Consider the following 27708-nt stretch of genomic DNA (forward strand, 5'->3'; position numbering starts at 1 on the left):
AAACCAGGATTTGCAGATTCTGAGGTGCTCTGCGCAGCCTGGCTTTCCCACAAGAGTTAGTGGTAAGCTATCAAAACCCACTAGGACTGCTAACCATTTTTTACAATGGAATTGACTAGGTCTGCAAAGCTGTTATGCACAGGAACAGGCTCTCCCCAGAGAGGTGACTGAGTCACCATTCCCCTGAATGTGTTTAAAAATCATCTGAACGTGGTGCTCAGGGACATGATTTAGCGGAGAGTTGTTAGAGTAGTATGGTTAGCTTGCGGTTGGACTTGATGGTCTTGAAGGTGTTTCCCAGTCTGAGCAGTTCTATGATTAGGATACTTAATTACCATATGTTTGTTACAGCAGAGGTTTTTTTTTCGTTGAAAGTAAGAAACCCATTTCTTACCTCAAATTCAGCATGTCGGTTAATATCTTCTGCCCTCTGTCTGCTCAAGATAAATTCTGCTTCATTAGCCACTCTGACCAAATGGTCCTTCATAGTCTGACTCAACAATCTGTGGACAGAAAATATTTAAAAGCTGCCTTAAGAGAATGAAATCTTAAAACGATACTGTATATATAAGTAAATCCATTGAGCTCTGTTCTGTAACACTGACTTGACTGCGTTAAGTAAATGTTATAAATAAGGTTGAAGGGTAATCTTCTGGAAACTAGTAAAATTGTATTTCAATAGTAAACTAAGTCAAGAATCAAAAAGGATGTAAATATCATAAACAGTAATTTAATTTAAAATAAAGAAATATATTAAAATCTTTCAAATACACACAACAGCTGCTAAAGAAAAGTAAGCAGCTTATGCCTATAAATATTCAGAGTGAAAGCCCTAATGTAAACAATATGAAGTCCAAATCAAAAGTGAATTGCACTTCTGCAGTATAGTTTTTTTCTCCAAATAAAAAACAAGAATTCTATGTTAAGTATACATTTAAGTAATATTTTAAGGATATTGTAAAATATCCTCGTCTAACAAACAAAATGCTGAGATACACGCTGCTTCAGGTTATACACAGAACAAAGCTGTAATACAATCCGACATTTCTGAGACCTTCATAAACCTTGAGTTTTATGAATGGCAGTAGATATAACAGGTCAAATTACAACCCAATTATTCTGCGAATTCACATATTGTTACTAAAAATATTTCCTCTTTAATTAGTTACATTGGGATTCATAAAGTTAAATCTGACTATTCAGGACCTATACACTGTTTTGAGAGGTACACATTTCCATAGGATTACTCAAAGATAACCAAGACAAATCCTTTGCTACTGGATAGTTTTGCAAAACACCTATTCTTAACCTATTATAATTTTTTTTTTTTTAATAGCTTTCCATTACTATCATAGGAGCGTAAAATCACTTGGTTTCCCTCCACATATAAAATAAAACACATTTCAACAAGTTCAGAGTCTAGCAAGATCCTTTCTTTAGAAAGGCAGGCTTTATTATGCAGGATGCATTCTAATACATACAATGTCAATTTTATCATCCAGATACGTTTATCTGAGCTTCAGCTCAATCTGTTTCTATATGTATGTTTGGCAGTATGATCATTACTGCTCTGCTGTCTCATTTCCTATCTTGTTCATGATTTTGCAAGTCCACTTGTGGACTTAAGATATGAAATCTAGAATCAGAAAAACATCAGAAAATGGAAATATTCTTTGTTCACTGCTTCTCACTCTACAAGGCCAGGAAAACTGCAATGCTAAATGAGACAGGTCGCGTGATCTCAACCATTTCAGTCACTGAATCTGTATGCATAAAGTCTTAACAAAAGAAATAAGCACAATTCTTTATTTTGGGCATGACTTCACCTAGCGTTTGAGGAGGCTTATACAGAAATAACCGATTTAGAACTATTTTTTCTTATTTTTTCTATTTCTTTTTTAATAAGTCACTTTTGGAAGGGGAGTAGCTATTATCAGCTAACCTACGGTTTGGCTGTAAGCATTAGTGACATCCTTCTACTCTCAAAACCTTGCAAAACTGGCACTGCTGGAACGACATAACTTCAATTTCATAATTTTTCATGATTTAAAAAAAAAGAGAGAAAATAAACTAGTTAAGACGACGTAGTTGCTAAACTAAAAAAGAAGCCCCAACATCACTGTCTCTAAACATTTACAGTAATGTTAAGCTAAAAATAAAACCCTACACCCCCTAAAAATAAAACCCTAGTGACAAGAAACTTTGCATAAGTAATATCATAGTCATCACACTGGAGCAGACTCCAAACATTTGACTCATATTTCCCCAAGAACTACAGTAGCAAATCTACCATATAAGTAATTAAACAAACATTTTTTATGAAGAACTTCCTAAAAGCACAGAGATCATGAATACAGATGTATTTACTGATCTATATCTAACGTAGTCAGACAGCATCCCATTACTGTTATTGAATATGCAATACCCATTCCTTCTGCTAACCTGTTCAAACTTGGGAAAATACTAGTCATTCTCCTGTTCAAGCAAGCATGCTCTGCAGTTGTTTTACTTATTTTCTACACAGGTTTTCCTTCTACTAAATGTAGCCAGTGACCAGCCCCTACAGATGACTATACAGTAGTACTTAGTATGCAATCGCAGAAATGATAGATTTGTTCCAAACAAAGCAAAAAACTACATTGTGTCACAGACAAGCAACACTCAAAGCAAACTAGAAGTTTACCTAGTGAAAACATACAGCTCTTACACATCAGAAAAAACTTGTTCTCCTATGGATCAGTTCACAGCTTTGTCAACTCTCTCTTAGTAACGCCACACGATTTCCCCATTTGCTCTATGATATTCCATAGTGAGCTAACAAAGCCAGAGAAACCTTTCATGTGATTTTGCAGGTACAGCCTAGCTGACCTCCTCCTTTTGGCAGCCAAAAACTCTTAAAGCTAAAAACTGCACAACAGCCTAACCTCAACAGGGATACCTACTAGTAACTTCAAACTCTTCTCAAAAAAAAAAAGTCCAACAGCTTCATATTACTATGTAACAACTACTACACAACTTCATTTATTGCAGATTGCCAAATTCAGCAAGTAAAGATCTTCAGGAGGTAAGAACAAAAGTTTTTTATTGTTACTCACAATTGTAATCTTTCTTCTCAGTCATCTTTACCAAAGGCTGCATACTCCTACATAAACATTCTTTCATTTCAGTTTATATAATTTTTATTAATTGTTCAAGTTGTATTATCATGTAGGTCAGCCTGGCTTTTCTCCTTTAAGAACAGCATCCTCTTACAAAGTGCACCATTCATATTTTATTTTGAATTTACATGCTGAAGGGCCAAATTTAGCCAATGCAATTCCTACCTACCTACAAATGTCATGGTGTCATGATGTAACAGAGGAGCACACAGTCATTACTAAAATTCAACGTAAGTACTCAGCATCTCTATAAAAGAGCTCATCAATCTGTGTAATAAAATTTTATTCATTTATTTCTAAACAAAAAAAAAAACTGAAAACATTGACTACTACTTCTTTTTCATTTAAGGCAAACAAAACACCAAACAGAAATTTGCTAGGAGTAGCCTTCTGCATGCAGCAAAAACAAACATTTCCAGCTAAGTAGAACACTACTGAGGCAATGACAAAAACACTCGCTCTTGCCAAACTATTATTTAACCTCTAAACTAGCTAAAATATGTTTTGTACATATGTGAGTGGCTATAAGCTGCATCAACTGTATCAGGGAACATAATGAGACAAACGCTTTCATCTACACAAAAAACCAACTAAGTTCAGAAAAATCTGATTTTCCTTAGGTTGACAACAACATTCCAAAGATTCAAAGGGTGATAACTGTCCTTTCCGGTATTTACTCTGACCTATACAAAATTGATCACGCATGTTTTTGGCCAAATAATTTCACTTCTCCTCAAGCGTGAACCTTCTGGTAGAGCTACAGCAGAGCTTTCAGAAACATGCCCCAGCTTTTTGTTTTGGTTGTTGAAGATTTAAGGAGATTCTGCAGGTTGTTTTCCCATGAAGAAGTTTTACAACTAGGCAACTGCTGTCAATATTAATATTAAATAAGCCACTATTTCATGTATGCTTCTATCCTGTTTTTAATTCCAACTGATTACATCAGTTTTTTTGTGTGCTAAATAGGTCTACCCCAAACTTTTATTTTTTTCTGTAGCAAAAAGATATTTTCATTTCCTTGATTAAACAGATGAATTGAATTTCTTTTCACCTCTATTATAAAGAATATTAATTAAAAGAAATAACTGCCTAGTAATTTTATTCTTAATCGTGTTTCATAGTCTCTATACGCAGATGCAAGGCCCAGATTTACCTTCTTATACCACTATCTCATGTGTCTGTTTTCACTTTTTTCTGTTAATAAAAACTGAAATGCTGACGAATCACGGATTTATGAGGATTGCTCCAAAAGTAGTTCCTCCTATTTCATTATGTTGACAGGTAACTTCATAAGTGGATGCTGGGGTATGGCAGTGAAGGCTAAACTTGCCCAACAATATCCCGTTCTGATTTTTTTTTTTTTTTTTTTTTTTTTTCAGACAACAGCAGAGGGGCAGTCTGACAGAATGGCACGTAATATGGAAGCACTTACAGAACAAAGGTGTGCCCTTGATTTCCTCCATGCGGAAATAAATAAGTCCAGTGGCATTCATCAATATTTGCTTAACACTGAAGGAGACCAAACAGTGAGTGTGAGCACAGTGGGGAGTGGATGGTGCGTTTCAGTAGCAGCAACAGTGACACGGAGCCACTTCTACTGATAGAGATTTTTCAGAGTATAGCACATAGGCTCTTATTCATTGCTAGTGAAAATGCATAGATGACGGTGGTGACTATGTTGAAAAACCGTGTTTTGTAATTGAGAATCTGTTCTATCAAATAGTATAATAGGTGCTCTCTTATCTGTTCTAGTTTCTGTGGAAATAATTACTTTTGGAGAGACTTGCATACACTCCCACTTGATAGATTACCACCTGTTCTATTTACAGAAACGTTATTCAGTTTTTTCTGATCTTGAACAATGAAGTGTTTTTCTTGCATGGCTGGATATGCATGTTTTGTGGGAGTTTGACCATAACAGCTATGGGTAATGACAGTGTCTCAAACAGACTCTTCCCCCTTTGCATAAGCAGTTTGTTTCATGTCATTAACTTTGAAAAGTTGAACAGCCTAGTAAAAACAAGCAGTGGGACAGAACCCATGTGGGAAGTCAAATATATACTTGCATATTTTGCTGGGTCAGGAATTACATGCTAAAGCCACTAAGTGATGGAATTACAGCCAAACAGATGAGATATTCTGATTTTTATTGTTACACTGGATAAGAACACCACAAGAGATAAAGCAAGAAATCATTTTATTTTGATGCCTAACTGCTGAATGGTTAGTTAGTGAACCTTCTTGAAACAAGGGAAAAAAAAAAAAAAAGGAGTACATGAGAAAAAAAAAAGGTGGAATAGAAATACGTGTGTGAGAGTGAGAAATGGATAAAACCTGGGTTAGTATTGCTGATATTCAACAATTACTAGTTTTAATCAAAATACTGCAAAACCTTGTAGGCGACGCTTTCAATAGTGATTTAGGCATAAATCTCTCATAAAGCACCACAGGCCAGACTGTGATTGTTCCAGATAGAACCACAGCAGAAAACTCTGAGATAGCCAGGAAAGGAGGATAAAAGCAAGCTTTCCTATTTGCACTCCTCATAAACCTAGCATACAAGAAATTCTCTTACATCAAAAAGAGATGCATCTTACAGAGATGTACACTGTCTTCCGTAGGATCTGACTACTCAATTTGTAAAGTGTGGAATTACAGCTACAAGGCAGTTTTACAATTGCTTTGTGGAACTCTGATATTTTACAAATATCCTGTTCAATCATCAAAAAAATACAGACAACTCCATAGTTTGAATACATTTACACCCCTCAAAATATTTAAGAAAATTAACTAAGACACCAAAAAGCCACCTTAGACTTGCAAGATTATAAACCCAAATAGCACTTTAAAAGGACATCTAAGAGAGGACACACCAATCCCTTCTTTTCTATCTATAATAGCTATTCAAAACACTTAAGAGCCAAGTGAAAATTAATCTGAGGTTGTGTTCACTTCTGCATCAAGAGTGACAGAATTTATGAAAATTTGTACAATCCCCGTACACACACAGTGAAGTGTACCTTCATGTTACTGCTATATTAATTTACTTTTTAAAAGCAGATGTTACCAGAAACATCATACATAAAAAAACATTTAAGAATTCCCAGGCACTCAAAAGCGTTTTATGATTTTGCTTTTTTACAGACCCAACAAATTAATGACATATTCCCCAAAGCAAAACCTACCTTTGTCGCATACATACACTCCAAAATTATGAGCATAAAAGCTTACATTAATTTTTAATCATTAAATCAGTTCTCTCAGAAAGCTTCTGCTTGTTCATTAAGTTGCAGCAAAGCTCATATGTATCCAGTTACATAAAAAGATGCAATTTAAATCCTCGCGCAGATGATCAAACAAAACCTCAGTGAAATAAAAAAAACTGTTTTTAAAATGGCTGTGTATGTCACACAACATCTTGGTGCACGCATAAGCGCAAGATTATCATATAGTGTTCAAGAACCCCACCTCAAATCACTTTTCCATTTCTGAAGCACATCCAGGCTACAATTTCTAATGTTAAGCACATTTCAAATGTTGGTTAAAGTCCAGCTGAATGGTCTTGTGTAGTTCAAATTCATGCATTAAAAAAAAAGCTGCTCTGCTATGAAGCAAAACAATAGCTTAAGAACTCAGAACATAAATCATCTAAAATCCCTTATACAAAACCTATCACTTAACCAGAATGGCAGGTTGCTAAAAATAACAAGAGAAAAAATGTGGAAAACACTTTTTTTCCTCCTATGAACCAAGATTAAGGTGCGGGTTCTGTATTATCAGTAGGCTGGGGCAGAGAGGCTGTAACAAGGGAAGCAGACTGTTAATAATCAGTTCTAGTTTGGACACTAGAATATTATTTTTCTGAGCCATTTTTGGTCAATTATGCATAAAGGCTAAGTGTATTAGTTATCATTCATTTTTTTTTCATTAATAGCTATATTTTTCTAACTACTTTCCATCACAGTAGTTGCTCCTATGGCAACACATTCCCTAACACTCATTCCTTGAGAGTGACCGCACCACTGCAAATGAAAGACAATTGAATGAGGCAGCCTACATCTGTCCCTTATTTTCTGTTAGGAAAGTGTGTGAGTAACTGGCCAACTAGTTCGATTGCCAATTATTTCAATATTAAAAAATATTTGCATCTATTACCAATCAAAAGTAATATTTGCAATTTAAGAGAAGGAACAGCAGGCGATGTTGAAATTTTCATAGTACAGTAACTTCTAAAAAAAATACTGTAGAAATGCAGATGATTACAGCATTCCAGATTTTAAACTACTGGATGTTACGCTTTGGGAGAATAATACCACTTACATCTGGTTATTTATGGTGAGGTTTGGGGCTTTTTCTGGTTGATTAATGAAATTTTTTACTGTCAAAGAATATTGCTGCCTGCCCTCTTCCTCTTCTCAGTAACTTCTGAATTCTTTGAGTAATTATAACCAATACCTTTTTTAACAGAAGGTTGGAATTTCTCAAAACGTAATATTTAAATCCAGCAGAGGACAGAAAACTTTGTAAATGTCCTTGAGGGGGGGGGGGAAGCATCCAATAGTCCAATACTGGATGAGAATCCTCTGATACAGAGAATTTTGTTGAGATTTCATTTCTCATCAGATTGCGCAGAACCTACCCATAAGAAAAAGTTAGAGAAGAAACAAACTTCATCAGTTCTGCTTCTCCTGGATATATTTGTGAGGTTTGGTTTGGTTTAGGATTTGAAAGGGGGGATGGTAAAGGGGAAGAAATGCATTCAGTACGCTTAATTAGGGCATCTTTTCACCAAACTTTATGTGATGGCTTTTTATTTTTTTGTTTGTTTTTCTTTTAACATACAAATGCTGTCTGAATGCTCATGTACAAATGTATAAACACTGAAGAATACAGCACTTAGTTCTCCAGATGACCAAGAAAACCGTGGTTGAGAAAATTAAAACTAATCATGTCCAAGAGTCTCCTCAACTGAAAATCTGAAAGAATAATTGCTGCAGCATGCTTAGGAGAATGATCCCTCAACCCTTGCCATGCCAAACCCATTATCATCCCAAAGGGGATAATAACTGTCATGCCTAGTCTCAAGCACAAGTACGTTTGTTAGTGCACTGACTGATACAGAAAATAAGGCCTAGCATAAGAGATGCTTCACACTAAAGTGTGCTAATGAATCAAAGCGACAGGGAGAATTTTAACCTTCACAGAGCAAAGGAGTTTGTTTGCTAACTAAGTAGAGGAAATAAGTCTACCAAAAGAGACATTTGTTCACTCAAGAAAGTAACACAAACAAGTAGGTTTTTTTCCAGTTCAGAAATAATAGCTTGAACATCTCCTGCATAAGGAGAAAAGATTATCAGTTCCAAGGTGGGAAAAAAAAAAAAAAAAAAAAGGAAATATGCCCGGACAATGTGGAAGTCTCTGGAGAAGAGGACTGGCTATGTGAGTGAACCAATCACACTGGAAGGATGGTTCCACTAAAACAAATTCTCTCATCAGTAAGGTCTTCGGCTGAGGGCTCCAAAACAGACTGTCCCTAAAGGGAGGACCCAGAGGTGAAAGGCAAGCACCAAGACTGAAATCTAGACTGACATAAGTTCAACAGGCTAAGGAAAATGTTTTACAATCTACGTTTCTGCTGCACACATGGCTGAGAGCACAGGGAAGCAGCTCATGCTGGCACCTTTTTAACAAGGTTTCAAAGAGCTCTAACAGTGTTCCAGACATAACGTTATGGTATAATACATATTCATTTCATTAAATGCAGATTAATATTCAATGCAGCAATGTTTTGAAATTTGTTTCTGTTTTCACATACATAAAGATTATTTTCCATTATTTGCTCTTTTAGCTTTTCACTTACATTCAACACTCTCCTGGCTTTCTACACAGATTTTTTTTTTTTTTTTTTAAACTATGCTTGTATCCTAGCCTTCAAAGACCTCAGTTGTGTATTTCAGAGTTAAGTACGTCTACCATTCTCTATCTTCACAACCTAGTCTCCCATCTAGAGATTTTTTTCTCCCATTTTGATCATTTGAAATTTCTCTAGGTTCAAACAAACCTATTTTACTATGCACAGAAAGCAGTGGACCCACTGTATTTGCAAAGCCTGGGAGCAGCATGTTATACACTAGCTATTTGCAAACATGCTGAAATTCAGCCCAACACATTCAGAATGCAGTACATACATTGCAGACCTTACGAGTCCCAGAGGCAGACTTTCTGCACATATTTCTGTCCAGGGAATCGTAGCCAAAACACACCAAGTCAAAACATAAAACTCTCAACTGGCGAGAAAGAGAGAGGTACATTCATACCTTTCACATAAAAGGAAAAAAGACATTTCAAGGCAAATATAAGAAGAGATTTACATCTCTTCTTTCAGAGCTCATTTGATTCCAGAAACATTTTTAGTTGTTTTAATTGCCTGATAAAAATAAAAACAATACCACCACAAAAAAAACAACTACAGGAGTACAGGAGGACAAATTTCAAACTGGAATACCCTTTGGTATGTTAATAACTTGTCTGAAAATGAATATTAAGTGTTGTGAAAACTGTGCTTTACAAAGCCTGTAAGATGACATTTTCCACCAAGAAAGCAGACAACAGCAATTTCGTGATTCCACAAATTCCAGGCAGTTCTACCGTCCTTAATATCATTTTATTTATTCTAACACTCTATGTATCATGGTACCCCACAGACATCTTTACTTGCTGAAATCAGTTCTCTCCTGTGTACAAACACCTTGTCATCTTTGAGTATTTGTAGGAGACAATTTAAAAATTCAACTATTGTTACAGAATTGTGTTAAAAGTCTACATCCGAATCCTTCAGTTATTTCCATTTTTTAATATTATAATTATAAGGATTCAGCTTTTGGAGTTCTTAAAAAAAAACATAGCGTTATGAAAAAAAAAAGAGATGCTTTAGAGTAAGTGTTAGTATACGTGCAAGAAGAATAACGTGTGACCTTAATAAAGGAGATGAAAAGAGTAGTTTTGGAATGTAGTTCATGATGTAGGAAGGATAATAGCTTCCTTTTAGTGAATGCTGAAAAAAGCCACAAAGCAATGCAATGACCAGTTCAGCAGCAACTTTAAAGATTCCTATAAACTGGAATGGAGGAAAATGGAACTAGATAAAAGGAGACATTTTTATAAGAAACGAAGCCATTCCCCTCTTCCCCATAATGAAAGTTATGTTCCCACTTTTTAAAAAAACAACTCTGCTATGCGTCATGAAAAAAATGAAGTAACAATTACTTCGATATTTTCTGCTAACCAAAACCACACTTTTCAGTCTTTAAGGGATCATTTGTCCCTGAGACAACCACTCTGCTAAGACTAGACTATAAGTTATTGATGTTGTTTATGGAGGTGGGGGAGCGATTCCATCTGTCTGTGATGGGCACTGTAAGTTTTTAAAAGAAAATAGTCAATTCCAAACACTTTCCTGATAGAGCGCTCTCTGAATGCTTGACCTGAACAAACAGACTACTAGGTAACTGCTACTTAAAACTCAGTAACTGATTTGTTCATGATAATCATCTTATCCAGATGTACCTTACATTCTGGTTTACGTGTGTGGGATCTCTAACGTTATCTATGCTAATAAAACATTAATCAAGGGCCAAATTTATAGCAGGCACATTATAAGTAAGGTCAGGACAGGTCAGCTTCACATAATAGGAAACAACTACAGGCTAGATCTTAACACTGTAACTGAACACCCTTGTTACTTTACCTTGGCCCTTGGGATCAAGACTAGTAGCAAAATGTTTTTTCTGCCTCAAAATGGTGTTTCCCTTACCATAAAGTCAAATGCAACCATTAAAATGCTCATTACTTCTAGAAATCTGGAGAACATTCATGCAGTTTAAAAGAAAAATCTCAAATAGCCATTTCTTCTACAATTATGTTTACAGAGCGTTTTAATTTATGTGATAAATTATTCTATTTTAAGCTCAGTAGCTGCCCTAATCCTTAAAATTGATTTTCTGTTGAGATTATTACTAGCTTAAGTTGCTTGCCAACAGGATACTGCTTTAGAAAATGGCATCTCTTTTCATTTCTTATAATGCTGTTTAGCTAACTCATTAAGACATCTTGAATAAAAATCCTTTCGAAAACGTAAATATTGTTCTTAGTCTGTCTCATAATCTATTCCTAATGAAAAAAATATTGATGACTCTGAACAGTCACAATAAGTTAAAGAGTATGGCCTCAACAACTACTCTGCCATTTTCTTTAAGTCTCAGAAAATACATATCTAGTTACGGACAGAACATGAAGGCTGATTGGGAATACTAGCATAATTTTTGCACTTTAAAGGGATACTTTTCCATTCTATGAAGTAGATAGAAAATAAATGAGGAAACTGTAATCTAATTTTTGAGACAAAGGCTTATCTAACACTTTCTAGCTATAATGCCTTCCAAATACCAATTTCCTTCCTCAAGAGATTAGTCAAATACAAATTACAGTTTCAACGTTAACCAGTACACAAGAAGAGGAAGAAAGAAATCCATGATACTGATAAGTGATTTATTTAATGAAACCAGAGCATTCAGATTCTGTAAAATCTCTTATTTAGTATTAGAACTAAGTAAAACTATCAAAAAAATCAATTTATGCTTGTATATCTTAAAGAAATTGTAACACAAACAAAAACAAAGCAAAACAGCAAAAACAAAATTCTAGTAAAGTATTTCAAGTCACTTAAGTTCCCTGAAGTTCCTAAGCGCTAAGACAGAGTGGTTATTTTGACTTACCTTCCTTCATTGACAAGCTCAATAAAGGCAAGGCCAGCATTCTTTTGTATAGAGTTCTGCCACTCCTGAGAAAGAGAAAACAAAAAAAGACAAAGACAATTGTAAAAATGAGACCAACAAAAACCATCTAGGGTTAGAAAGTCATGCACCTTCTTTTAAATTCTGATCACTTACACCACTAACAAACATAAAAAGCATTAATTGTGTGCTAATCAGGAAGGAAACAATCACCAGCAAGAACAAAGAAATGTCATCCATTCCAAGTCACATTCTGTGGCGGGTAGAAGAAAACATAAAAACATCCCACAAATAACTCTTTATCGTTCACTATGTTGTGTGCTAATTCTCAACTTCCTCTGGTTCACTGATCCTCTACCTTAGTAAGAATTGGTAATGCTAATATAATCTTTCAAATAAATTTAGTGCTTATTGTTTAAATACAGATTTCTTAAATAGTAATTACATATATAGATGATAATAGTCTTCTCACCTTTACATCATATATTCACTTCTACTGCAAAGATCAGGTTTACCAAATAATACATCAATAACATCCAATATGTATTAAATTAAAAAAATTAACACATTGAAATAATTCTAGCAGCACAGAGGCAGGCAGCACACATTTCTTACATCCAAGAGAACCCTGAACTATAGCAAAATTCCACATGCCCTTCAGGAGTAGGTGCAGGTTTTGCCTGATTCCCTTAACAGACATTTTAAGTAGTAACCAACTAATACGACCCATTAGTGGGGCTTCCTTCCTCTTTTGAAAGCTGACAAAGAAGCAGAATTCGTCAACAAAAACACAAGAAAGACTTTGAACCCCATACTCAATAGCAACAGATTGACATCAATTTTAAAAAAATATGGAGTAACTAACGTGTGAGACATTTTGGAGAAAAAAAACAGAGGAATTCGGAAAGAACAGACTAGAATATAGCTCTTCATTTAATTCAGTCATAACTGTTTTAACTAAGTTTGTTCCCCTTCTAAGCCAACAGAAAGCCATGCAGACAGATAGGTTAGTATCACATCAGCTTTCTTGATTTTCCAGTTTTATTGCAAGAAACCGCAATCCTAGCAATCATTTTTTTTTTTTTTAGAAATCTTCACAGTTCCAGAACAGATAGAAAGCACAAAAATGCAAATTGATCTTAAATCAATTTCAGATTTCTAAATATATAAGTATTAGCAGTCACTATACCACCAGTGAAGGTTTTTACCTACTCAGATTTGCAAAGTGATATTACCTCTCTAAGTTAAAGACATGAAAATTTGATCAGACATATATAAAAACCAACAGAAAAATGAAAAGTTTGCAATGTTTCAGTATCAATTCATTTTCTACTTCTTAAGCATATTACAATTCTTATCATATATATTACAATGTTGAAGTAGGCAGAATTAAAAGAATAATTAGCATTTGTGATGCACTACTCATGAATAATAAAGGCTTTCATTACTTTTTATATAACTAGCTTATATGCATTGCTAGTCATGAAACATTCTAAATGTCAGCTAGATTCCTTTTACATACTATTGCACTGATTTTTTTTTTTTTTTTTAATACCTCCAGTAGTATCATTGGTTTTTCCGGCTACATCTATTTTACTTATCTCTTTCCAATCATCCTTCCAATTCTCTCCCACTGCCTTCTTATTGTCACCATCACAAGTCTTCAAGTTAGCCTGAAAGCTGTTTGAAATAGCTTTAAGAAATATTTAATTCTCTTAAGAAAGCCCTTTGGGTGTTAATATTCTAAACAAAATAATTTGCAGAACTAATATTAAGAGGCAATTTTAATATAATATCAACTTGTAAATATTTAGCTTTATATGAAGATTGTTAAAATAATTCTGTTAGCCAAAAGTTAGTGAAAAGCAAAAAAAAAAAAAAAAAAAGTAAGAAAGTTCTTTTTATGACACTGCCCATCTGTTGCTCTTCATTAGTAATCTCTCTCTCATTAACAGAACTCACTACAACACTTGAAAATTTAATTGGTGAAGATGGAGGCTGCCAAAAGTGAAAAGAAGGGGTATTTATCATGATACTTTTCAGCATTTTTCTCTACATCAGACATCATCAAAAGCAGCGTTAGTCTAAACAATTTCATAAATTCCAGCTGAACACACCCTAAAGCTAGTTTTAATAGTTGAAAGAAAAGACTAATGGTCATCATATTTCATGATCCCTTCAATATTTCCCCACAGTATATGTTCTCTCAAACAATTATACTCAGTATGCATACTGCATTATTATATCAACATCTTAGTTATCCATCTCCCAAAGGTATTAGGAAAAAACACGTTAAAAGCCTCAAACTCAACCACTAATGCAACTAAATAACTACAAAACACATTTCAGCACTTTCCTAAGGAAGGACTGTAAGAGAAGATCAACAAAGTCAATAATTTCATACCTGTTCTAAGCTGTACTTAATTGACCATCATTTCCTATGGCTATAAATGTTTAGTAACTGAAAGACAATCTACTTTTAATGCTTTTGGTCACTGTACAATGAGAATAGTGAAGCAGGAAAAAAGATAGAAGCACTAAGCACAAATAGCTACACTGAAAAGCAACCATTTTAAGGAGACAAATAAGAAATCACATTTTACTCAAATACCATGTCTGATGTGGAAACTTCTTAGCTCATTACTTTTTCACCTACTTCCTTAATGGAATCTGTAAACACTCGGAAAAGTACTCGAGACAAAATGCATGTACTATATCCTTTCCTGAAATGATGCTTTCAGCATCATCTGAATTATTCTTTTGTATAGAACAGTACATTTCCTGTCGCTACTGTGCAACTCTATCATAAGCAAAATCATACCCCAGTCCTTTAAAGCATCAATTTTATATCATCAAGAAGTTTCACTGTCACATTATAAGTATACAAAGATCATTAGTTGAAAACATGAAGCAGTATTAGTATTAAAACCATTAAAACCACCCCTTCAGAAACAAACAATCTCCTTCAAGGTCTGTATTTTAACCTACTGTCATCCCATTTGAGTTAGACATTTCTATGCTGTTGTTTTTTTTAAATCTACTTTACAGCTTTCTTTTTTAATTAATCCTAACTAATGATCAGTCATGTGACACTAAAATTCAAATAAATCACTATCACATCTCCTTTGATGGGGAAATACATGTTGACAGAAAATCACAGCAAGCATTAGACTACAACCAGCAATGAGATAATTCTAGCAAAACAATCTTTAGTAACCTAGATCTACATGTACAGTTATTCCACCTCTGAATATATTTAGAAGTCTTTCATACTACTCAATCCTCTTTCTTCTTTTCTTAAAAAGAAGCCATGTCTCTCATTCTATGGCAATGTTAGATAAATATTGAAGATCCTTAAGTCCACACTGAACTTGGATTTTCAGGTGTCACCTCTGCCGATCAGTTATTTTTTCCATTTGTTTTTGGCTCCCTGCACGTTCTGAATATTCCTGATCAGATTTAATAGTTGAGGAGCTCATTATTTACCCTTGCCCATCTAAAACCCTTTTCTACAAGCATCAGCTAGTAGAAGCCAGCTTGAGAACAAATAAACTGAGGTAATTATTCTCACAGTGTGTTACAGACCAGTAGAACCCATTGTTAAAGAATGCTGCATTGCTTAAATGTAGGAGAAAGTGGAGATGGTACAAGGGTATGCAAGGAAAATTCACCGATATTTAGTAAAGTCACAAAGTCCATTCAACTTACAAAATATCCCACGTTGACAGCAGCGGGAAAGAGGAAAACACTCTTGGAGGAGTGTCATATATGCTTGCCCTATCTTATTCTTCTTGAGAATCTCTCTGCATCCACAGTTAGAGATAAAACAGAGTAAGGAGGGTAGACCCTTTAACTAACACAGTCATTTCTAAATTTTAATCACTCAAATGCCAGGATTTATTTATTTTTACAAATATTTGGATGCGTTGCAATTTCAAGTGCTTGCATGTACACAGCAATGTACAATTCATCCTCATCTGTACTCTTCTAGGAAAATAACTATAGAAAGAAGTATATTTCAAAGAATTAACCAAAAATACATATTCTTCAAGTTGTATGACAATATTTGTGAGCCTAATCCGTACTGATCTCACTGTTGAACAAATAAATATGCATCTCAAAAACATTTCAAAAAGTACCAAGAGATCAAAACTGCTCCATTTTCAAAAAATAGTACTACCATTGTTATTTACAAGTCATCCTTTATGTTTATATGTATACATACACACTCACACATACCCCTTATATAACTTCTCAGAAAAAAAATTGCCTGACAATACTAACATATTAACAATGACGAATTATATTTCATGTTTGAAATGCACACTCAAATGCAAGAGAAGACAGGCAGTCAATTGTTTCTTAATCCACACTTCCCATAAATCTGCTGAAGTTTTAAAAATTTATTTTGATTCTTAAACAAATGAGAAGGATGACTTCCGTAGTGACAACTATGAATGGAGCACTAAGGAGTAGGGTGGGAAAACGTGTTAACATATGACTAAGAGACATATTATATCCTAGACTAAAGGTCAAATCTGCGTGAAAAACATGTTCATAGAGAGATATTCTAATCTTTAAGTGTCTAAAGTAAACTATCAAGAACTTTTCAGCAGTGTTTGTACTTGGTGTCACCACTCTCTCAGCACCACATCCACTACAAGCATGAATGAACTCAGCAATAAAGAATATATAGCAAAAACTAGATTATATCTCAGCCGTGTTTTTCATAATTGAAAAAAAGCTAGACTGCACATTAAGTAGAATATCTGACATCTGCAAACACATAACTTGTAGAGAGTTTGCTTAACATTTTTAAATCTACAAAGACACATTAAAAATGAAAAACAGTATGGAATAAGGAAAAACGTAACTAAGAACTCTATGCAACATTTTAATTTCAAATTAACACCTACTGAGTAGAGTACAAAAAAGCAAAATTTTGCAGGGATGAGACATTTTAAATGTAAGAGCAACCAGAAAACATATTTGAAGATGACGTTATTTAGAACAGTCATACGTGGATGCCCAAATAAAAGTGGAATTAACAAAAAAACAGTAACGGAAGAACAATCTGAAACTGATCGAGAAAAAAAAATAATTTAAGTAATTACATACACGCACCCTTCCATAGATAAACACATCACCGTTGCTGAATCTTGACATTTACAAAGAAAAGCAGTAGTCTGCAAAAATATTTACTGATGTTTTATCAGGGGAAAATTTATCAAACAGCTTTGAAGTTACCAAAATTTAAACAATGTCTCATGTATGAAAGCTGTAACATGGCATCAGCATAACAAGTAAAGAAATCAGACTAATCAATACCGAGGTTTTGATTGCAATAAGGATGATAAAAGTTACTCTAACCCTAGCCGGCTACAAGCTTTCAACTGATGATCATCATTATGCCTCTATCAGGGCTCCACATACTCAGGCTGAACAAATGCGTCCTATTAGTATATGGTCTGTCTGTTTGGCAACTCCAGTCTGAAGACAAATGGCAGCTGCTGCCCTTCAAGGTCTGAAGTCAAGTCCTCAGGGAGTCTAAAAGCCCAACTGGAAAAATCAAGGCCTGTTCATTAGAGACAGCTCCAGGGGAAACTTGCTAGGCTGCCATCAGAACTATATAAAAGAGCTAATTATTTTTATAAGACTTTTAAACTATCAAACACACTCACTTACAATAACAAGTATTTACTGCTGGCATTCCATTAAAAAAAAAAAATTGCTTTTTGTAAAAAAAAAAGAAAAAAATCAGCCAGTGAAGTCTTGGTATTCAAAAAATTAAAAAATCTTGTAGGAGAAAGTTGCATAAAAATCAATTAAACGAGACAGTTTCTCAAGGGGATACCTAACATCGAGGATTCAATTGCGGGGAAATATTCCAAAATACACTCAGATCTTACTAACGAACACTAAAAGTGAGTTGAGATTGCCTGTGTGACTCTCTGCCCCTGAAAAGAACAAGGAATGAAGAAAGGCGAGATCGCTCCTGCAGAACTGACTGAAAAGGACCTGCGAGGCGTATTTACTTGCTTTAAATCTGCGCCGTTAACCAACAACTGAACATGCAGAAGTACATAAATGTATTGATAAGTTTGTTAAAAAGATACAGGGCTCAGTTGGTATCAAACACCAAGACTGAACTAAAGGACTGAAAATCCACAGTGAGTTGTTCCAGTATTTTTCTCTTGATAAAACACAGAAGTAAAGCTTTTTATAACAACAGTTACTTTATAAAACGTACTCTACGGAGTTGTTAGAACATTTTTCACGTGTTTCACAACCACAAAGTCATTAACTATTTTAAACATGAAACTGAATCAAAGTTACACTGCAACATTTTTCCAGCTGTGCAGCATGACAAGAATGTATTGAACTCTAACAATACAACAGATCACTACCATAGAGTATTTATTGCATAGTATTTATTGCAAATGTTTTAAAAGTGTTATATGAAATTCATTAGTGTTCCTTAATCAATTCTTGGATCAACATGCATGTTAGCTTCCAACAGCCTAATTCAAAAAAGCAATTACAACCCCAGTCCTTATGTAAGAGGATGACAGAAAGAAACTAGGTTGAACCAGTTAAAAAGAACAAAAATGTAAAGAAAACAGATTAGGAATGATTTATACCAATGCCTAGTGCTGAAGTTAATTACAACTAACCCAATAAAATAGTTCCTTTATTATTGTACAGCAAGTAATAAACTGAGACACAGAAAACAGAACTCTTAGCTGACTTTTGCATGCTCAGTTCAATAGCACACTGCACTAAGAATTAAACAAGTAGTAAACAAGCCATACAGAAACAGCAGTTATTTAACTTAAAGCAGAAGACTCCCCTGCTGCTTAACCACTTGGGATATTCCATGTAAACAGAGCTTCCTATAAACTGGTATTACGTTGTTACTGGTAAATGCCTGAAATTACCTTATAATGAGAGTTTAATTTCAATACCTAAAGTTTGAGTTCACGTCACAGCAAGTTTTTATAGATTCTGAAAATAAATTATACACATACAGAGCTGGATTATTTCATACTTGTGTGCCGCATTGTTCAGTGAAATACTGAATAAGAAACTGTCAGCTTGTCAGACAATACCCTCTAAGCTATGAGATTACTTTTGAAGACAACTGCTGCCTTCTCTGCAAATTACAGAAGTCTATAATAAAAGCAAAGCCATACCACATAAAATACTGAAGTACACACAATCTTTTTAGAATTACATGCAGACATAAAATCTTGTTTTAAGTTGCTGTCGTCATCATTTATGGTGATATCAAATATTCTTCAAGAGGAATTTTAATAATAGAAGATCTTAACTTACTTAATCAAGAAGTCCTTAAAAATGATTGAAACACAACTGCACAAACAGAATGCTACCCGTAAAAAGCATCACAGCATTGAGCCTGCATATTACCAAAACTCATGACATTTATTTTTGTATCTGGTTTCAAAAAGACACGAGTACATATATGAAAAACCTTTATTACATGCATGGTGCAATCTAACTCATGACTTCATGTGTAAAATTACATCCCCAGAACTGATGTTGCATTACATGGGACAGTTAAGTCTCTAGTAAGCTCCAGTTCTTCTACATTCTCTCTAGAGCAAGAAACTGTAGAATCAAGAAAAATCAAGTGGGCCGATCACTGATTTCAGGTCCACATTTCTGACAGGAAGCAATTTGCTTGGGCAGCCTATCCCTTCCTCTCCCCCATGAGCAGGCTGTTGCCATGACTTCATGAAATGACATTAGGGGTCAGGTTTAAGTTCATCTAGCAGCAAACCTTTTCCTCTGTAGTTTCCTCCTCAGATTCTGTAACCAGCGGCTACTTTCAATGCAAAGATGAAAGGCAGAAGCTTATAGAAGAATAGGACAGAAATCTTAGACATTAATTAAGAAACTGAAGTACCAATCTTCTACAAAGAAAAGCAGAAATAGAAAACAAGAAACTACTTCACATGAAACGAGTCAGAAAAACAGAAGTGACAAAAAGGGACAACATAAGGAGAACAAAGAGAAGTGATACGAGCTTATTTTTTTTTTCAAAATTATTAACTTAAATGCATATATGCACAAAGAAGAAAAATGAGCATGCATTTCTGCCATTACACTCCGCTTCCATACTACATTACTGTCCTCACTTGCCTGTCTTCTACATTCAGACTTGCTCCTTGTTTTGTGTATTCATTATTCCACTGTTACATTACACTCAGCATCTCAGTTCTAATCTCCTCTGCCTTTATGTATTGCTACGATAAACCTGATAAACAATTTTCTGCAAATCCTCCCGTGCACATACAAAGTAAATTGTCCAAAAATACAAGTACTACCATTTATATTTAGGCAGAAATAAAAATAAGTCTCTTTAAGTAAGTACTCAAACAGTACTGAGAAATTCAGCTCATTCTTCTGAATCAAAATTGACTCCAGAAGTAGGGCCTAAAAACTAAAATGTGAACCTCATGGCTACATTATCCAAATAACGAGCTTTTTCACTTGAGCAAAATCTCTTAAAATATTTGTACAGAGACCAGTGAATCATCAGCCTATCTGATGATTTTTCCAGTTGCCGAGAGACATAAAAAGGCACAAACAAGTTGCAAGTAAGCCTCAACTTTAGACTTTAACTGCACACCACCACAATGCAAAGCTCCTCCTGCCACAACTTTCAGTTCCCCAGATCTTTCTTCAACTCCTGCTTGGCAACAGCGAGATCAAAATGATTTGGCTTGTTAACATGAACAAAAAACATTCATGTATGTGTAATTAGTATGAAGCTTAAAAGACAAATGCTGCCACTCTCTGAACTTTCCACAATCTCACCCCCTACCCTCCACCAAACCTCTTTCCATGGTCTCAAATTAAACAGACTAGCTGTAAAACAGCAGGGTGTCAAATTAAGGCACGCTTTATTTTCAGAGGTCTCCACACTTCGCGGCTGACTTCCTGTCAGGAAGAGTTCCATTTCAGTGCAGAGCCCCATCAGCAGGGAGCTCACAGAATTAAGTGCCAGTTGATATTACTTTGTTTTGCATTTACCACCCATGAGAATATTGTTCAAAGATCTAGTTATAAAGTCAGCATGGTATCATCCTTCTGACTAGACTGCCAAGCCACAGGGTGTGCTCTTGCTGCACAAAACTCACCTTAAATGGTGGTGTTTTTTTAAGTCCTAGTGTGCTGGTGAAGCAACAGGATGCCTTTTTTCTTCAGAAAAGTCTTACTTCTGTAGCTAAATTATGTTCTTGTTAACATCTGTAGCATCTGCAGTGTATATTCATGAATGTGAAACTGACCTGTAACCTACCAGACTCCCAAAATTCACATTTAAGTTATACAATCTGCTCTCTTCCCTGAACATGAAAAAAATTACACATTAATCATACAAACTCTCAGCACAGTTTTAAGTTCTACAGGCTAATATTTTTAACTGAAGTGGACACATTTCCCATTCAACTGCTATCAACACCACCGTGTCCTGAATTCCTGACCAAATTTAAGTAATTTTCATTTCATAAGAGAAATTTTCTCAATAAAAGTCTCTAGTATCTGAAGAGCCCACAGAATAACTACTAAAGATAGCACTTAAAAAAAAAATAAAGGAAGGGAAGGATATTCTTACTTTTTCCCCCCTCCAAATTTTTCTAATAGAAAGATTTACATTTTCATAAGATGACACTAGTAAGTTCATCTCTCTCCCTCCTCCAGCATAGCAAACTATTGCTAAGGGCTTTTGTGCCTTTCTTTCAACGCTATCTCTTATTCCTTCCTCTATCCAAAGTCTTCATGTCACTCTGACTTCTCCAAGTGAACTGTCCCAAGAATCAACTCATTACCCAAGTCCACACCAAAGCACCATGGCTTCACTGAAAATTACAGAGGGCATTTTCCAAATGGGGTCAAAATCAGATATCCAGACAAGCCAGGTGAAATAATTCTTTATCAGGAAGCCACCTCTATTGCTTTGATGATTATTTATGTCCAACACGCACAAATAACAAGCCCATTTAATAAAATATCAAATACCAAAATAACTCATATTTAGCAAGTATCAGATTTTCTTCTATTTTTCTCAAGCTAAATGTCACACTCCGTAGTTTTTGCCCACCTTACAATTCCATATCATATATTCCATCTCTAAATTGAGAAGTGAACAAACCTTTAATTTATCTCCTAGACTACAAAATATGGAAACATGTAAGGAAATAATGAGAAAGAAATAGTTAATGTATTTTAACTACTGTGACCACTACATGTTAGGATACAACTATACAGTGCTTACTACATCATTAATAGGCCACTTATTATTCACGTAGTATCGACAAATCATTCCCAATACATTCTAATCTATTTCCATAGTTAAAAGCAACAGCTCAGTTTAAATTATACACTTCTTTGATTTCTATTGTTAAGCAAACTGTCAATATACACCTGCTTTACAGACATGACAGAAACCAGTCCCTTTCTACCAGTTTATTTTTTAAAAAAAATTAAAATAGCGATGGACACAGTGGCTTTAAACTCCTAATCTGTAAACTATACTAACAGCAAACAGACCACATTACTGCCAAAGCCAACAACTACGCTAAGAAAAAAGACAACATTGAAACCATAAATGTAGCAAACAAAAATGGAATCCAACTAGTGTGTTCGTTACAGATTTTTTCAAAAACCCCTCGTTAGAAACTCCTATTTCATAGCTTAGAGTGGCTGTTCAGTTAATTCCATTGAATTCGATGCAGGCTTTTTTTTTTTTTTTTTTTTTTTAAAGGAAGATATGTTTCAAGCAATTTAGAAAAGAACAGGAATTCCAGTTAAGAGTGAAGTTCCAACAGTCAAGTTCTGCATTGTTCTGGATTTTCACACAATATATTACAATAGCCTAGTTCTGAAGAGACAAAGTCTACAATACCACTTAGGTCACAAAAAAAACAATCCAGTGCTAATTCCAAATGTAATTTCAGCATAATTCAGTTCAAAGGAAAGGATTTAAATAAACAGAAACAGATGAAAATCCTATCAGAATGGTAAACTAGCAGGAAGGTTTCAGCCTCTACCACCATACCAACATCCACCTCTGACACTATTACGTTGTGGGTCAAGATAATAAAATAGGAGGCACTACTTTTGGAGCAGCCCTCATAATAACTAGGAGAATTTTTCAAGAGCTAAGAGCTCACTAAAATACTGCTGCACTAAAAATATCCTGAAGCAGCACTGCACATAAAAACTCAAAAGACATGGCCCAAATACTTGTCATCCAAAAGCACCTTAACGACAGGATAAGAGTCTTTCATTTTGCGTGCCAGTTACAGTGGTCGTGCATATTTGCTAAGAAACTGCCTTAGGAATCTTGCAACTACTACCCAAATAGCAATTAATAAAATGCCTGGCAACTCTGCGCTTTCATACACAGTTTTATTATTATGCCTTGCTCTATTTGGTACAGCATAGACCTGAGACAGCGTCAGAATCTAAACAATCAGTAGCTGAATAAGATGATACTGAGTAGTCTTGCTTCCTTCCCCAGGCATTTCATCCCTACAGAAAGCTAGGCTGACAGATTTTCTTTCAATCTTCCAATTAATCAAAACAGCACAAACCAACTAACTTACAATACAAAGTCACTGGCACACCTGAGGATGATGCATTTTTCTGGGTACCTCTCTCAGCTTTAGCTCTCAGGCTGAAGTGGAAACACTGAATACTTCATAACATAGCAAAGAAAGTTAACAACACAAAGTAAACACCTATGGGCATGACTGATCCAGCATCTTACTCTGAACATCACAATTTAGACTTTGGGAAGTCCTTTTTCCTATTTTATCTGTTATGTCATTAATCTTTACTATTTGCCTAACCAAGTTTTGTTTCTAATTATTTTAATCATAAGGCAAATTAGCGCTCGAGGTATAGTGGTTGTGCTTTGCTTTCTTTTTAATCAAATACAGCTGCATTCATTATTTTTTTTTTTTAATCAGAATTATGCTATCCAAACTGTAATCCTTAATAAGAAAAGATACAAACATAAACTCTTTCTTGTTCTAACAACTGGAAAAACTGCTACAGATTCTAAGTACTTTAAAACGAAATTAGAACTTGTACTGAAATGGACTGAAAGTCATTTGGCAGCAAAAAATCCTACAAAATTTGCCTTCTGCCTTCTGTACCAAGATGCACATGTTTTCAAATCATGGACCTAAAGGATTATTAGATCATTTTAAAACTAATTTTCAGCTATTAGAACACAATGTAATTAGATGGGAAATCAGCATCTTGATGATAATGTCATCACCGAACAAGTGGAGCACACAAAAAGAATTCAAACAGCACTTATTCCAGGATACAGTTAGAGTTTTGGTGCTTTCATTCGTTTCAGCTGCCATGGTATCATAGTGATGCAGCTCTACAGATAACCTACATCCAATTCAATTAAAACTTAATAACAATCGCTATAATTATCCATCAAATGAAATTGCACTTAAAAGTAAATTAGAAACCAGTGCAGATCACAATGCAACGCCATATGCTCTGTTATATTCTCTGCAACAATAACTGAAAACCACTCATCTTCTACAACACCTAAAAACTCTGAGTAATGAAAAGGTTTAGCTTTTTTTTTTTTTTTTTTTTTTTTTTTAGAACAGCGCAGAAATCTATTCCTGAGATTTTGGATCATTGATACAAACCTTTCTGTGTACAGAATATCCAGAAAATCCTAAAGATCCTATGATATTTTACAAACGTTTAAGCACAAGGGCAGAGGCGAAGAATGGTGCGCAAAAAGCGTGCAAAAAAAAAATCAAAATCTTAACTACCATAATATTATACTTTCTTGGGGTAAATGCTGCCCTACTGTTTGTTCGAGGGTGCACGACTGCATGGCACATGTCGATATTCTCCAAATAATTACGAGTCCTTAACAGAGTAAGAGATACGATGCCATTAACATACTTCCAGAGTATGAGTTTATGCTCCTCTCCTCCATCTCCCCATGAAAACTGTATTTGATGAAGGTTCGATAAAAATCCAATAGCTCCAACCATGCAGTCGTACCGCAATACACCACAGTCCTGTTTCCAGAAGATTAAATGCCTAGAGGTTTAATGTATCCAAATATTGGTCTTGCTTTTGCAAAACCTGTCCCTTGGAAACAATAGGGAGCAGAAGCTCTTTACTGAGCCCTGCCAGCAAGCAGGGTGTATCAAGGGATCAGTAGGGGGAGGAAGCATAAAAAGATGATGCAGTATTCATCAATTCTTATTTCCTAAACTTTTATGAACGTTGGATGGCTTACCACCAGTTACAGAAAAATATTTGAATCAGTTTGAATAAGTCTATTTTATGGTCTAGAAAACTTAGATGCACTCAAGTCAAAGACAAATCTGACAAAAAGAACCTAATTAGTTCTCTTACGTATATTCCAGTGACAGTTCAGTTCATCTACTAAAAAAAGGATAAAGAGTTTTTCGAGAATTGCCAATTCTTTAAATTAAAAAGCATCAAGGAATCATAGAGAACTTTATTCACCTTTTACTGTACCTTTTCACTCTGGATCTACAATAATAGAACAAACATTTCATGTACGTGAGTAACAGAAATATGTTTTAGAAACTTCATGAGAGAGTAGGGAAGGTGGCAGTTTTTCCTGTTTTGATGGAGTATTTCAAGGAAACAAGCGACAAACGAAAGGACACACAGTAGCATATTTACTTTATGAATGAACATACACATGCCCCTTTGAGTTTAGAGAAAAATCATTTTATATGAAAACGCTTTTTTCAAGGACGATATCAAGTTTCTCCAAGCAGAAGCCTTGCTTTACAATAGCATGCGAAGATCTTTACCATCCTGATGTCACTCATTTAAAAGGGATTTTAGACACAGGACCTCACTCATTTAGCTTGTTTAATCACCCCAACAGGATACCAGCCTAGACTACATGGTGCTTCTAGGTTCACTGTACTGTATGCATTTCTGATATATGGGAAAAGAATAGATGACCTGGCAGAAGGCTCAGACAATAACATGTGATTTACAGGACATGAATACAGCTACTATAAGATTTATCTGACAGCCCTCCCCGATAGTGGACTGTTGAGTATCCGATGGAATGATTTCTAGTCTGGAAAGTCTGCTACTGAGTAGCCATACACATTATTTATTTATTAGATGTTTTGGGTTGAAACCATTTTTAAATGATGCACTTCACAATGCCCAGCCATAAATTTCGTTTTAAACCCTGGAAGGGAGGTAGTGTTATTGGAATGTGTGTCAGACTGAATTAGGATGAGCAACACAACACTTTTATAAAGTAGCCTTGAATGCAACGTCGATTCTTTCAAAAATGATATTAATGTCAAATAAGCAGGAACACTTTGCAGTAATATTAAATGAAGGATTTCTTTATGATAGATTTATATAAATGTAAGTATACACACAGACACATGTCTGAAAACGTAGCGTGTCTATCAAAAACACACAACTGTTTTCACCTTAGAAACAGCCTTTTGTCTGCATCTCAAACCACTTGTTTCTCTTTTTACTTTCTCTAAACCAGAAAACAATACATCAAAATATAAAAACAAAAGCAAAACACAGTAGTGAAGTTTTTTTTTTAATGTGCCTGAATACACAAACTTCAAAGGAGAAAAATCATTAACACAGCGCCATAATACTTGGATGGAAATATCTTCTTAACATTTTTAATCACTTAACTGCAGGAGTTTGTGTTTTTATGGGGAAAAATTACTTGTGAGACTTTGTTGTTCTATTTTGAACCACTAAAAAAAAAAAGTATTTCAGACATAAATCTAAATAAACACATTTTAAAAGATAAATCAAGCGCTTACAACAAACATAGGATGTTTAAAACAAATTTTCAGAAAGAGGTTAACGTAAAAACACCAAAGAAATTAATCAGAACGGTCTTTCAGTTTCATAAAATGATGGCTGACAAATTTGTGAAGTTTTAAATCAAATTTGCAGATACTTACTTCGTAACTATGGCACATTATTTATGTGATTAAAAACTAGTTTTTGACCTGATCTTTTGATCTTTGGCACTTCATCCTCTCCATCTCCTCTTAAAAATTAATTAAAATTTTAGCAAAAGGATATCACTTCCCTTCCCACCCTATCTCCGTAAAAAAAAAATAAAAAAAGGGAAAAAAAAAATCAATCAAGCTCAATCCCATCTCCTCCCAGTATCTGTAAACCGTCGTCTTGAAATTCAATTTCATATCTCTCAAGCTTTCATGTAGCAAAAGACAGTTCACTTCTTAACAAAATAAATCACTTCTGTGATTGCCATGCTGACCTCTTTGAATTAGGAAAATTCAAAGTGAAAAATGTAATTATCACCCCAGAACAATCTGTATACATCTGGAGCTAATTTTAGATTCATTTCTCACATCATTTTTCATATTCTGCCAAAAACTACAGCTGCTATGCAACTTAAAAAGGATTCTAAGGTCTTTGTGACTTTATTGGTTTATTTCGACTATTTCACTAAGAACAACCTCAGTCTCAGCAACCAGCACTACTAAGCAATCACTATATCCTCAATTTGATTAAATTAGTATTAAATGGCACTATGACACGTATGACAAATAGATGCATTAGAGCACGTCATTTATTTCTTATCCCTTCCACTTCCCACAACCAAACAAGTGACGTACAGTAAGGACAACATGATTTTAAAAAAAGATTAGATTACCCTACCTAAAAAGAAGGAAAGG

At 34.8% G+C, this 27708-nt stretch overlaps 1 protein-coding gene across 6 annotated transcripts in view; it reads right to left on the bottom strand.

The window, feature by feature from the left end:
* LRBA (LPS responsive beige-like anchor protein) overlaps window positions 1–27708 on the bottom strand; it is a 367496-nt gene that overhangs the window by 241503 nt on the left and 98285 nt on the right. For all 6 annotated transcript variants that reach the window (XM_085222195.1, XM_085222196.1, XM_085222197.1 and 3 more), the window contains exons 35-36: window positions 11933–11997; window positions 395–503 (exon numbers count right to left, since the gene is read on the bottom strand). In XM_085222195.1, the coding sequence (XP_085078321.1) occupies window positions 395–503; window positions 11933–11997 (174 nt within the window). The remainder of the gene's footprint in view (window positions 1–394; window positions 504–11932; window positions 11998–27708) is intronic.

Source organism: Meleagris gallopavo, chromosome 4 (assembly GCF_905368555.1).
Source record: "Meleagris gallopavo chromosome 4, MGAL_WU_HG_1.1, whole genome shotgun sequence".
Lineage (NCBI taxonomy): Eukaryota > Metazoa > Chordata > Aves > Galliformes > Phasianidae > Meleagris > Meleagris gallopavo.